The following is a 14,506-nucleotide window of genomic DNA, read 5'->3' on the forward strand; positions in this document are numbered from 1 at the left end:
AGGCAAACTACCCATGCACATACTATAGATTTTTTTTATAATAATTAAAAGAAAAAGCATCTCAAGTGTGAGCCATGGGAATGGGGGCTACCAAGGTACCTCCCTAGCAGGTCAGGGGAGGGACCAGCAGAGACTCAGGGTATAATAACATCCCATGTTTTGGCTTAGATGGCAGCATCATGGGTGTGTTCACATGGAAGTCATTAATCCACCTCTTTTGTTCAGGTATGTACATGTTGTATTTCTAGAAGCTTCCCCAAACTTTATCAGGTCCCTATTTGTTGGATCTTAAATGATGGTAACGATGGTGACATGTGTGCAATTGGATTTTAAAAAGTATGTCCAAATACTTCAGGTGGGGCTTCTAGCACTCAGCCCAGGCCTGCCTTGTTGCCCCCTCCCTCCACTCCTTCCTATGATGACCGAAGGAGGAAAGAGAGAATGCCAGACCTGCTCAGTCTTCCCCAGCCACAATGTCCCTCTGGGTCTTCCAATCTGTGGGCTACTGAGGGTACATCAGGGTGACTGCTGGCATCCAGAGAGTCAAGAGGAAGGAGCCCTAGAAGCACTCATCTGACCCACCTGCAGGTATTCTGAAGTCACAGGCAGGTGCCTGGATACACAGCACCATCCCGCTCTCCTCCTCCTCTTCTGTCAGCTTCATTCAATAAAATACACTGAGAATTCACCTCAGCCACACACACTCACCTTGAATATCCTTTCTTTGTTCTCACCCCACTGCCACCTGAGAGTCACAACTGTATCTAACAGCAGAAGAAACCAAGACGGAAAAGAGGCAGAATAGCTTCCCTCGGTTTACGTGGCTCAGTGGTCCATATTCAGGTTTGCTTGATCTGGCTCCAAAGCTCCATCCTTTTGGGTGCCTCGTCTCTGGATTTTTAGTAGAGAAACTAAACTCACTTGGTTATATTCCCCCTGAAGAAATTTTGTAAAGATGTTATTTTTTTTATCTTTATTAGATTTAGTTTGAGTTTTGTGTGCATCTGTGTCTGAACCATGTACATGCCTGGTGCTGGTCCGAGGTCAGAAGAGGGCATCAGATCCTCTGGAACTGAAGTTACTGATGGCTGTGATCCACCACGTAGGTGCTGGGAATCAAATCCAGGTCCTCTGCAAGAGCAACATGCACTCCAAATCATGAGATCCATCTCTCAATTCCCTTCACTGATTTTAAAATATACATGTGCACATGTGCCTGTGTGCGTGTGTGTGTATAAATGTTCACATGAGTGCAGGTGTCCAGGAAGGGCAGAAGCATTGGATTTCTCAGAACTGGAGTTACAGGTGTTTGTAAACTGTGTGATGTGGATGCTGGGATTTGAACTCAGGTCCTCTCCAAGAACAGCAAGTCCTTTTAACCACTGAACCATCATCAAAAGAATGTGTGTGTGTGTGAGTGTGTGTGTGTGTGAGAGAGAAAGAGAGATTAGAAAACTGGGTCTTAGGTTGCTCTTGAATGACAGCATAGACTTCTTCCAGGGAAAAGCTGCACATTTTGAAGAGGCCTCTCACAGCACAGAGTGTATTTATTCTCAGCCCTGCCAGGAGCAGAAGAGATGGGTGTGAGGGCCTCTGACCTCCACATATCAAACATGCACACTAGAATGAACAAATGCATGCATGAATGAATGAACAAAAGGCAGTTAACACACACACATACACATACACACACACTTCAGCATATCACACACTTGCCTCTCTGCTGTCAATTCTTTAAGTGTAAGACCTGAATGTCTTTGGATTGCCATCAACCATCCCTAACCCTGACACAGAAATGACCCCAAGAACATTTGGTAGGTAGGTGAATACCCTGGAATTGGTCTCTGAGCTTCAGAAAACACTCAGCCTCATTCACTAGATAGTACTAGCAACAAGTCTTTTCGATAAGTGATTTTATTACTGGTTAGGTTTTACAAATTCTGATATCCGAACAGACTTCCACCTTAAAATTCTAAAACAAGAAAGCGACCATTGGAGGGGATTTGATTTTTTTTTTCCTTATTTTTTCCTTTTTCTCTTTAGGACTATTCAAAGTAACAAACTTTTTTTGTTTTTGTTTTTTTGTTGTTTTTTCCTTTTTTACATTTTGCTCTGGTCATAAATATACAGAGAGAAAAAGAGGGAGAGGAAAAAAAAAACGAACAATTCATCCAAAGTATGAAGATAAAACAGTATTCCTAAGGCACGTGGCAGTCTTTGAAAATACGGAAGCTCTCAGCCAACTTAAATTATTTGTTGTTTTCCTCGCTCAGTCCACAAAACTGTACAGGGACACAAATGTTGTGTTGCAGATATATCTCCCAAGTAATTCCTCAGCACACACCGCTGCGTTAGCCCAACGCACAATTCTTTATTTTCCCTCTGTTTCCAGGCGAGATCCTAAAACGTGGTTAGTTAGTTGCTCAAACCTCTATTTTTAAAATACACTTGGAATTCAACTAAAGATAATTTCTTTTTTAAAGAAATCGTGGGGGCTCGGGGAGAAGGGGGTGGCGAGTCATTAGAAAAGGTTGGTGAGAGTCGTTTGTGAAGGGCTGTGGGGCTCATGGCCCTCCAGGTTGCCAGGCACAGAAGTTAAGACTGACGTCACAGTCGGCAGGGTGGGGCTAGTCAAGTCTGTGAGGGTTGTAGGAGTGCTGGAAGGGCTGAGCGAGGCGTTGGACAGCTCCGAGGCGGGCCCTGATGGCGTCCCTGTCTGCAGCGTGGCATCCGAGGTCTTGTCAACGCCCGTGTTTTCCTGCCGTAAAAGGTTGCGCCTGAATTTGGCCCGGGCATTCTGAAACCAGACCTGTGTGGAACGACAGGGGAGGACTGGTTATGGGAAGGTGGAACAGGGGAAATCTGCGGCTCATGGGTGCTCAACCTGGCCTAGCAGAAAGTCTAGAAAGCCCATGTCACATTTTCTCTTTACAAAGATATAATAAAATGTTATTTTCTCTGGTGGCTATGACCGGGTCACTTTCCTGCCAGGACACTCCAGTGCTGAGCTCCTTGCCATGGGACTGAGACTGAGACCTTGAAATGCCACTAGCCAAATGTGACCAATGTAGAAAGGACAGCATGGAAGAGACTTGAAGATTTAGCAAGCCAGAAAGAAAAGTGAAAATATTAACGACTGAGATCATAGAAAAATATTTTGGATGTGTTGGATTAAATGATAAATATTAAAATTCATTTTATTGGTTTCCTTGTGCTTTTTTCAATGTAACCACTAAAACTGTTGAAATATGTGGCTCTTGTCACATCTGTCATTGAAAACAAAACCCAGACAAATCTGGAGCACAGACAATTAAAAGCTTGGGGTGGACAGTACGTCCCACAAGTACTTATGAGTACAATTTTTCTTTCTTTTTAATGTTTGATGGTTGGTGTCCATAAATACTAGAATGTCATGAAGAACATGTGAATGAATAAATCAGTTACGAATAAGAAGGCAGTGGTCAGGACCCTACTTTCTGCTCTCAGCCGGAGAAGTACTGAAGTACAGACTGACAGTCTAAAGGATTACTTTCACTTTTTCTGGGGCCCATTACACTCATAGCTACACACACGCACAGATACATCACACTTATAGTTACACACACACACACACTCACACACACACACACACACACAATCATATCAATAAAGATGTGCATGAAACCCACATCCCCCCAAGCTCTCTCCACAGCAGAGATTTTGTGGTATGAAGGAGCCCGTGCAGTGCTAAAGGATATCCAGGGCACTATTGGGGATTGGGTAGTTATTTTTCCCAAAGGAAAAAAGTCCAAAAGACAGGGCCCCTCCACTTCCTTCTACATGAGACAGCCCCTGGCCAGACGCTTCCCCATAAAATAAAGTGCCTTGGGATTCTGAAGACTCCAGGCTGTCCAGCTTCGCATTTCCAGATGTGTCTACATCTGCCTGTCTTCCCAGTGTCTCTGGCAGGGGTGGGATGGGCCAGCTCTTGACTTCACCCTCCCCTCAGGACCACCCCAGCTGCAAGAAGCCTGTGGCCTCAAGCCCCCCTTCAGATGTCCTGACACAATTTGGGCTCAATTAGCAGCTCAGTCTGGCAGGAAGTAAAGAGATGTTCCCCGTGAAGTAGGGAACAAAGCTCACTCCCTAGAACACTGATCCCCTCAAGGAGAAAGCACATTTCTCCAGCTCTCTGCCTAAAGGAAGCTTATCAGTCCTTTGCCAGGCTAGCAGATGAGGTGAAGCTTCAAAGACCACCGTCAGCACTGCCCATCTAAGAGAATCAGGTCCTTCCCGGCTGGCTCTAGAGTCTGCAGTGGGAGACTGTGTTCATCTGGCCTAGGGGGTAGCTGGGGAATGGTGGAGACAGGCTTAAGGAGGAGGACATGACTTCCTCAGTCTCATGAAGGTCACCAGAGCCTTCCTACTGCTTCCCAGCCTCTGTCCCGGCCAGTGCATGTGGGCGGGAGTTGGAGTGGAGGAGCCCTTTGGGTGCTGGGGGTGGGTTCACTGTTCATCCTCAGGGGCCCCAGGACCTTAGGAAGGCTGGAAGCCCTGAGCTGCCGCCTGTTAGCTATTTCCCAGGCGTTGCCCCAACAGCTCATGTGTAAACAATGACACCATCTTCACAGCTGCAATTCTCCTCGGCTTTACAGGATCCCAGCACTAGGAGTCTGCTCAGTGGGAATCTCAAGTCAACTCTAAACCTGGCTATTCGGTGTAGTCCGTCCATGTGAGGCTTTACCAAAATCATAAGCATTTCAAAAAGTCCTCTCCCTAAAGAATATTGGGGGCAGGGATCCTGTGCAACCCTAGGGATATGACAGAGAAGGTAAAAATTAAATGTTGGTAATATGCATAACGCTGCAGCTAGGGATCTCACTCTAGAAATGGTGACATGCTAACATGTGACTTGTGTTGTGTCAGGTACCTTGCCACCCTGTACCATCCCTGGTTAACGCCTGTGAAGAGCCAGTCACGTGGTTTCTAGTATTAGCTCCATTTTATGGATTTAAAAGTTACATACCCATGATCATACAGAGGTTAAGCTGATTGAAAGCAGAACTGTTTGCCATATAAATGCCCGTGCTCTCCCTACCATATGGCCCTGAGTAGGTCAGCAAGTAAACGGGTTAATGAATGGATGAGCAAATGATCAAAGCAGCTTGGGCAGTAGAAAGAGCACCGGACATGTCTTCCAGGTCTGCCTCTGCCACTGACCAGCCAAGAGAACTTTGCCTAGTCCCTTTCCTCTGAGCCTATTTCCTACTTGTTCAAAAAGAAGGCTGGAGCACAAGTCTCTGTGGCTTCTTGGAGTTCACATGGGCTGGGATCCCAGGGCAGCTGTGAGTAGCATATAAATGATCTGCTCTACCTACCCATCCTCCTAAAGCCAGAGCCTGAGCTGGAGAGCTGCCTCAAGCTGCACTCTACACGCACAGATCCAGGGTTATACTTTTGCGACAGCAAGGACAAGTTCAGATATAGAATCATCAGGACACAACTAATACCGGGCCTTGCAGATTCAGTGCCTCAGCCTGGCATAGAATGGATCCTGGAAGTCCCAGGAGAGTGAAGATACACCATCATGGTGTGGCCCTTGTCTAGGCTCCAACAGACTGAGGAGCTGTTTTTTAGGCTGGCTAACCTCTTTCCCTTGATTGCTTTCATTGAGAAGGCTGCGAGAGACAGGCATGATGGCACATGCCTGCAATCCCAGCACTCAGAAGACAAAAGCAAGGAAATGGCAAGATCATGAGTTCGAGGCCAGCCTGGATGACAGAAGGAGTCCCACTGGAACCCCCACCAAATCTCAAGGAACACTAAAGAAGCCATCTAAAAGGTGACCCCTCATACCTAAAGATGCTGACTGCGACATTTCTTAGCACATCAATGGTTATGTCCAGTGTCAACCAGATAGGCTGTGCAAGCATGACCTAGTAGCTCCACCAAGTCCTGGGTGGAAAATGTCTTGCAACAAAAAAGAGAAAGGATGAAAAATTACAGCCTCCTCTAGCATCCAGAAAGCCGAGAAAAGAGGATTGCCTTGAGTTTGAGGCCATTCTGGGGGATAGAATGAGTGCCAAGCCAGCCTGAGGTATAGAAAGAGAAAGGACCCTCCTCCCCAAAATCTGGGGATCTAGCTCAATCTATAGAGTACCTGATGAGCATGTACTAAATCCTAAGCTTGAGCCCCAGCACAGCATGAACCCAGTGGGGTGTCATGTCTATATAGATGGAGGAAGGAGTATCAGAACTTCAAGTTCATCCCAGGCTACCTATCATGTCTCAAGGTCAATCTGAACTACCTCATGTCTCAAAAACAAAAACCTGCTTTAGAAACAAATATCAACAACTCAATTACAGCCTCTGGTGTTACAATTCATGAAAAAGGTATTAACGGTGGTCGTTGTCACTCTGTAGTTAAAGCCAGGCACCGGCCCAGCAAAGCTCTAAGCATTTGGTCCATGCTAGCTCATGGTCCCTGTAATAATCCTGTGGGGTAGGCCTGCATATTAGCACCAGAGCCAGAGATAGACAGACCTGACATGTGGATCCTTTAAGTCCCTTTCTTGTCCCTGACTACTTAGCCTCAAAATTATGAATTACTGGGCCTGTGTTTTCACAGTGACAGTTCTCCCTATTTGTCTTATGGATCTGAATGATGGTTCTATTATTTTGTGATCTAAAAAAAAAAGGTTTATTCAGAGTTTGGAGAGATGTGTCAGCAATTAGGAACACTGAGTCCTCCAGTTTCAGAGGCTCTGGTGTCCTCACACAGACAGACATACATGCAGGCAAAACATGTAGCCTGTAAATGTAAAAATAAATACATGTAAAAATAAATAAATCTTTTTTAAAAAGTTTCCTCAAGGAACTAAAAATAGTGAGCACTAACTAGAACTCAAACACCTAGTTTCAACCCCAGGTCTGTCGCTGAATTGCTGTGGCATGTTGGGAAGTTTCTCCACCTCTCTGGGCTGATGGTCCCTCTCCTGCACAGCTTAGTGGAACAGCACCTTAGCACGTGCAAGGTCCTGGCTTGGATCCCCATGACCATAAGAAATGAAACAAAAGATTCAAGGCTCATCATCTGTGAAACTCCCTCCCAGTGTATTTACGTCTGGCCTGAAGTTGTCTAAAGCCAGGCAAGACAATGACCATCTTGTAAGTGGGAACCAGAGACTCAGGGAGATGAAGTCATTCACCTGCCCTTCAGGGAAGTCTTCACTACTGCCTGCTGCACCAGCTCAGATCCCTGTTGCATGTTCTTACTGCACCCCTCTGAATTCTCTCCTGGGCTAACAACTAACTAGTGATGGAGGAAATCTTTTTGAGCCATTGACACTTCAAATGTTCTTTTAAAGTCACACCAGGAATCCCTACATAGACTTCACCTACCCAGGATCAGTCAGTTGACCACCCCTCAGGAAGCCCAGGGCAGCTGCAAATCCTCCAAGAACAAGAGGCATGGAAGTGGCTAGAAAGTCCACACATACTGGCAAGGCATGTCATAACAAACCTCTGTCGAGGAAGCCACTGTGACTCCTCCTGGTCACCTTCCCCAACACTGGACCATGAGTGTTGTGGCTGCCATGTGCTGGTGGTGACAAATGGAATTTTTGATGTGATGAAAGCTTTACTATGTATTCCTGAAACCCTCCTGGTCTGTCTTCTGCATTCTGCAGCTGGGTCTAAGTCCCAATCCTGTGCCTCTTGAGAGATCCCTCGACTCAAGACCAGTCTGGGCTTAACTCCTAGCTTCATCACTAACTGTAAACCAAAGCTCACTGAACCTGTTTCCCCAACTATAAAATAAGGGGGGAAAAAACTAAAAACGTTTAAATCCCTACAAAAGACACAATGATATGTGACATTAACATACGTGCAGGGAGCCAATCACGTCATTTCATTTTCTCCTTGCAAAATCCAGTAAGGTAAGTGCTAGTGTTATCACTATTGTAATTACTGTTTTTTGAGACAGGGGCTCACATAGTTGAGGCTGGTTTTGAACTCACTTGAATCGATCCTCCTGTCTCTATCTACTGAATACTAGAGTAATACACATGGTCTAGGATCACATCACAATGGCCTCCAGATTCCAACATGGATGCCGTTAACCCTGGCCTACGATGTTGATGGGGCTCACACTGTATATGCGAAATACAGCAGAGGACCACCATTCTCCCTCATACACATCATGCAATGCCCACCTCTGGGAACACAACTCAATTACAATCCCCTTTGTCCTGCAAACCTTCTGAAGGGTTGAGGCAAACCATGACCATGGGGGGGAAAGCATTAGGGAACAGAAAGAATCTAGTACCACTAAGCTGGTGAACTGATTCTGGAATCACTTTATCTAATTCTATTTTGAAACATAGTTTTGTTTGTTTTGTGGTGCTGGTGATCTACCCAGGGCTGTGTATATGCTAATTAAGCACTAAGGTACTCCCCTAGACCAGGTTCTTACTATGCGTCCTACCTAGTCTGGCCTTAAACTTGAGATCTTCCTGCCTCAGCTTCCCAACTGCTGGGATTACAGGCATAGGGTAGCCTGCCCCTTTGAGAAACTACTTAATAGGTACCTATTGTGTGCAAGCAGGCATAGGAGGTGGCAGCTTTCCCCCATATGTATAAATGCGTCTCCTTCAAATTTCACAGGTCAAATTTATCAGGGTCAGAGAGGAGCACCAAACCTCAGGGCAGGCAGCCAGTCCATCACCTTCCAAAGCCACATCAACAGTTATCTCAGCCCAAATCACTCACAGCCTAGGTCCCCAAGATGTCTCACTGACAGCCGGGGCAATGAGGAGCAAGTCCCACTCTGACCATGCCTGATTCTGTAACCCAGGAAATCATCTCATCTTGGCAAGTCTTAAAGATCTTCTCAGCTGCCAGCTGGTGCACACCTTTGGTCGTAGTGCCTGGGAGGCAGAGGCAGGTGGATCTCTGAGAGTGCAAGACCAGCCTGGTCTACATAGGAAATTCCAGGACAATCAGGACTACCCAGAGGAACCCTGTCTTAAAAAACAAAAACAAATCTAAATCTTCTCAACTGTAAAACAGGCAGGAAAAGATTAAGGTAAGGTAGCTGCATGGCTAAAAAGATGCTTTGCAGTCATGACAAGTGAGGCTCTTAGAAAAGAAAAATGACTTGTGTAGGACATAGAGAGAGGTGTGGAAGGAGAGAGACTCTACCCCAAGCTACAGGCCCCAAGTGATGCTCATACTCTTGAGAACTCCAGCCTGGGTTGGCTCAGAGGAGAGGGTATTCTGTCCATCGGCTGGACAGTTGCCAGCAAAGTGTGGCTTTAGGCAGGTGGGAATCATTGGGGCTTTCATGTGGTCATCTGCATTGTGGGGAGAGGAGTCCTAATCCTTGACACGGAGTGCCTAGTCCATTCCACCACCATCCCAAACTAATTACCCCAAGGAGAAACGGATTGCTATGTAGTTGTCTCTAATCAACAGATGAGTTTCTTCCAGGCCAGGACCAATTCATCTGTCTAAGTGTCCTAGCACCTGGTTCTAAGAGATAAGCAGATAAAAGAACAAGAGAGAGCTAAGCTGGAAATCCCACATGTTTCTAAACTAGGGAACCCTACCTCCTGCCTCCAAAGAAGCAGGGTCAGACTCTACTGTATCATGACTGTTAAGACTGAACTGTGAGTTTAACCTCGACAGCTGGGAGAGAGATGTGCCCTAACTGGTGACCTTTTTACGAATGAGAAAGCTATAGCTCAGAGAAGGTAACTGATTTGTCCAAGACACACAGTGGGTGAAATAAACCACAGGGACATTTGTGAGCCCAGGTTTATCTGAACTCCAGATCTCCCCCACTTCCCAGCATTCTACAAGGCATCTAGAAAGAGAGTGAAGCTACTAACTAGAGAAAAGTATTAAGTCCTCAGTCTAGGCTATTCTCCCAAACTAAAGGGGAGAGCTCTGAGGTGGGGGGTGATTAGCAGGAGGTCTCCAAGGATGGTGGGGACCTAGCTTCAAGAAATGAAAAGTCTGCAAGACCTGACCAGAATAACTTGAACACTGACCACAGCAATGCGCCCCCCAGAGTCCAGGCCAGAAGAACCAAAAGCTACATAGCACAGACCAAACAGTGAGGGGCTGACTCAGAGAGGCACAGCAGCATGCCATTGGACCTCCCTTACCTCCCTTGATACATCATCAGTGGCTGAAGGGATGCCCAGAGACTTCCCAGGTGCCCACTGGTTGGCTCCATCATGATCTGTAGATCTCTGAGGTCTGCATTCTTGCTCTCACCAAAGTCAGTCACAGCCTGCCACCACCGACACCCCAGCAAGTTTTGTTCTGCTTTCTAACAGTCACTGAAACTTTCTTAAGAGAGGCTGTGCAACTCTTCTGATTTGTCACTCACTCAGCTTTCAATATCCAGGACCTGTCCTCGCTGTGACACAAGTCAGGTTGCATAGTGTCTCATATTTTCTTTTTCCTTTTCTTTTTCTTTTTCTTTTTTTTTTTTTGAGTTTTGGCTAAACTTCTTTTGGAGGTGGGGAGGTTCTGCCTTGTCTGATGGGGAAACTGAGGTCTAACAACCAGGACTGTTCATCCCAGTTAACCACATAACAAACTAACTTAATGTTATTTTTTTAACCAGCATCCACCCAGCATAAAGCATCAGGTAATTCAGTTGTCACCTATGTCACCTCGGTAGCACCTCCCATCAGTGGCAAGCCGAGTGATTCTTGGTACATTTCACATATTGTAGACTGGAGCAGAGGAGGCACAAGAAGTTTGTCTAGCGCTATGAATGGGTATCAGAAAAGCAGAAAGTTTGAAATTTGTTGTCCCAACTTGGTGCCACAAGTTTGGGCCCCAGACTAGAGTTTTCAACATCTTTGGGGACGTGGAAATCCCATGAAAGTTCCCGATCCTGTCTAGCACACCACACCTCTCTAATCCTTGTTTCCTATAAACTCTTTTTGGCAGACAACATAAAACAAACAATGAACGAACGAACAAACAACAACCCAGGAAATAAGTAGAGTTGCCAGGAGAAAATCCAAGACAAGGAAGAATGATCTGGGGGCAAACGAACAGAGAGGAACAACTTAAAGCACTAAAAAGTCCCTTAAGTGGGGACAAAGCAGGAGGGCTCTGGATTTATCTGAAATACTTGAGCCTCTTAAAACATGAGCACATTGGAAGTCATTTAAGCCATAGATGGTAACTAAGAATGGTTTACCACCAGGAGGGAAAAAAGTCAAATATGGAGACAGAGGACCACACAAAGAGAAAAAATGAGCATAAAAACTGGGAATATGTGATGGCAGGCAAAAAGGCTGACATTCAAAGACAAACTACAAAGGGAAAAAAAGAAGGCAAGGGCAGACAGGCAGAAGGTTCTTCCAGAAGTCCTGGTCCGGGTGAGATTCTGCCTCAGGCCTTGGCAGCTGCAGATGCCCCCACCCTGGCCCAGCTGACCTGGAGGACTCTCTTGGTGAGGCCGGTCTTTTGCGCGAGCTGCTTCAAGTCCTTGGCATCGGGATTGTGGTTAATGGCAAAGTAAGACTTCATTGTCCGAAGCTGGTGGTGCTTGAAGGAGGTGCGCATGCGCTTTGTCTTTTGGCTGCTGGGGTAGGGCTGGTCACGATCCAGGTGTTCCGCATCGTTCTCATTACAGCTCAGCGCTGGGAAAGGGACGCAGAAGCAGCAGGTGAATTTCCTGACTCTGCCTGGTCGCCAAGTCCACACCGCCCACTGACAAACACATCTAGTCCGAGAACCCGGTTGTGTGCACGCACAATGCTGAAATGGGAATAATATCCCCATTTTAGATATACAGAAAATGAAGCTCACTAAAAACGGGACCTGCCTAGGAAATAGTGGATTCAACCTTGGACAAACAAAACGAAACACCCAGAAGCCATCATGTCCCAAGAATAATCTGAAGAGCAGCATCGGAGACGTTTTGGATTCCAGAGGCTGCACTAAAAAGCTTTCTCATTACTCTTTTCCGTGTATTTATTTTGTGTGTGTGGGTGAGGAAAGGGGTTCTGGGGATTGAACTCAGGCCTGCAAACTTGGCAGCAAGTCCCTTGACCCAGTGAACTAGCTTGCCAGCCCCTAAAAGACTTTCTTTGCAAGCACACAGCTGCTCTTGCAAGCAACTCTTTTTACAGATGTTGAGACACAAAGGAAAGGCAGGAAGCCAGGCTCAGACAGCGGTGTGGGCCTGCCATCCCTGGTCCTGCACTCTTTTGTTCCCCAAGTTACTAGCCAAAGAAAACTCTGCGGCCTCCATCTCCCCTTAGCAGTGAATGGAACTAGCACCCAGAAGTTACTGATTGACAGCCTCGATTTCCTTCAACTTTCATCAACACTCCTTCCCCGAAGGACCCAGTGGGCTCCAGGGCCCCCAGCTGGGAATTGCATTTTGTAGTTTTGTCTTTGGCACTGTCCTGCGAGCTGCTTCCCAGGTTTGCAGAAGAAGCAAATAGAGTTCAAGGAGGCTATAAGAAGTGTATCCATCCTTGGGAGACAGCAGTAGATAGACTGGGAGGGAAAGAAGTTAGAGGAAGATGGCAACTTATCTTAGATGCCCACCTTAGGCTCTGACTTATGTGTCTCTGTCCCACCACTATGGTTCCCATTTTAGAGGCGAAGAAACCAAGGCCAAGGAGAGGAAGCCATTCTCACACACTGATAAAGGCTGAGCCCTGAGTCAACAACACTAGAGCCCCCTCCCTTTTCCTGCTGCACTGCCCCCCCCCCCCAGAAAGCCTGACTCTTTTAGGGAGCCTATCACCATCCCAAGGGGTTTTACTAGGGTCTGTGGAGGATTCTTGGTTGGGAAGGGGTTAGAAACTTTGGGTGTCAATAACTGCTTGGCTGATGAGGACATGCAGTAAGCCCTCACTTCATCCCAAGTCACCCCATCTTTACAGAACTGGAAAGGTATCTTTCAACACAGTCCCTGCCTAGAATAGGGGTGCCAAAATAAGCAAATAAATGTAAACAGTACTCAGTTAGATTTGAATGAATTTCTGATAAACAACAGATAATTTTTTAACTGTCAACCATCATATGTCTCAAAGATTGCATGGACCCAAAGGAAACTAAAATTCTATCTAAGATTTATATGCTGCTTAGAATACTTCTAAAATTTTGCCCCAAATTCAGAACTAAGTGGCTATCCAGACAACACTACTTAGAAAGCCCTCTCTAGGGAACCCCCTTCCCTTTATCCAAATGCCACTGCCTCGATGGATCTTACTTCAAAGCCTAAGTTGTAAATCAGGAACGACCTTATATCAGGGTTTGTATCCACGTGTACCAAAGCATCCAGATACCCCCTCCTTCAACCAGCGTTTCCCATCCAGAACATCCAGCGTGAAGAATTTAAAAGGGGATCAGAATATGACTCTTGCTAGCCAGCAGCACTAAACCGCACAGGGAATGGACCCTCCTCTTTCTCCCAGCCCCCAGTTCTGTCGGGTTGGGGCAGGCCTCCCCCAGGGGGAATCTCTGGGCTCATCCCTCTGCCCAGCCCCCACCTGGGCCTCACTGCTGTTAATGAGCTCCGTGGGGACCCTGGCGCCCTGTAGGCCCAAGGGAGGTGCCCTGAGAGCGGCCTACTATGGGGGAAGGTGGTACAGAGGAGGAGGGGGGTGGAAGAGACAACCGAGGTAGAAAGCTAGGGGATGGAAGGGGGAAAATGGACAGAACCAAGGGAAAGGAGTAGGGAACTAGAAGCTGTGGCAACCAGGAGACCGGGAAAGCGGGGTGGGGGTAGTGGCATGGGCGGGGGGGGGGGGGTGGGGAGGGAGGGAAGAAAGAGAGCTGAATGGAGTGTCTTCGGAAATAAGGGGACTATGTGGTGGGGAGTCCTCGTGACAGAACTAACCTGGGGGCTCAAGAAGACACAAGGACCTTATGGAGAAGACTTTTTCAAACGGCTATTGGCTAGGAAGTCGAGCCAGGAGGGAAGAGCCTGGGAGCCTTAGGTGGCCGGGCCAAGGCTCCACCGCCGTGAAGGCGGGAGTTGTAGCTGGAGCTGGAGCTGGACCTGGAGGAGCCAGGACGGTTGAAGAGGCGCGGATACCCAGACCCCCCTCATTTGCGCCCCTAAAGCCCGGGGCCCCTAAAGCCTGGGGCCATGTGGGGATTCCCCAAGATCAGTTCTGGGGAGGAGCGAGGGGCTGAGAGAAGGGGGGAGGACCAGGGCTTTCTCCCCCCCACCTCTTTTTTCCTCTCAATTAGGCCGATTCAATGGAGCTAAAGAGCTCGTAAAATCATGAATAATTTACTCGTGATCTGTTATTAACCCATCGGGTTTCGAGCTCTTGTCGCAGGGACTGAACCTGTAATCAAATCTGACTTCGCCTCATTTTACTAAAGACGAGACTGTAGGTTCAATTGTCTAAATAATGGATTGGAATCAAATCAGTAATTACGCCGCCAGGCGCACACACACACACACACACGCACGCACATACACAACACACACACACACACACACACACACACACACACACACACACACACA

The 14,506-nt window shown here is 47.0% G+C and overlaps 1 protein-coding gene across 1 annotated transcript in view; it reads right to left on the reverse strand.

The window, feature by feature from the left end:
* Positions 1-1,896: 1,896 nt before the first annotated feature.
* The window catches only part of Lhx2 (LIM homeobox 2), an 18,621-nt gene continuing 6,011 nt past the window's right edge, over positions 1,897-14,506 (reverse strand). Inside the window, exons 4-5 of the mRNA XM_028754727.1 lie at positions 11,443-11,648; positions 1,897-2,809 (exon numbers count right to left, since the gene is read on the reverse strand). Coding sequence (XP_028610560.1) covers positions 2,522-2,809; positions 11,443-11,648 — 494 coding nt within the window. The 3' untranslated portion in view covers positions 1,897-2,521. The remainder of the gene's footprint in view (positions 2,810-11,442; positions 11,649-14,506) is intronic.

The sequence above is a fragment of the Grammomys surdaster genome, unplaced genomic scaffold (genome assembly GCF_004785775.1).
Source record: "Grammomys surdaster isolate TR1022 unplaced genomic scaffold, NIH_TR_1.0 126035, whole genome shotgun sequence".
Classification (NCBI taxonomy): Eukaryota; Metazoa; Chordata; class Mammalia; order Rodentia; family Muridae; genus Grammomys; species Grammomys surdaster.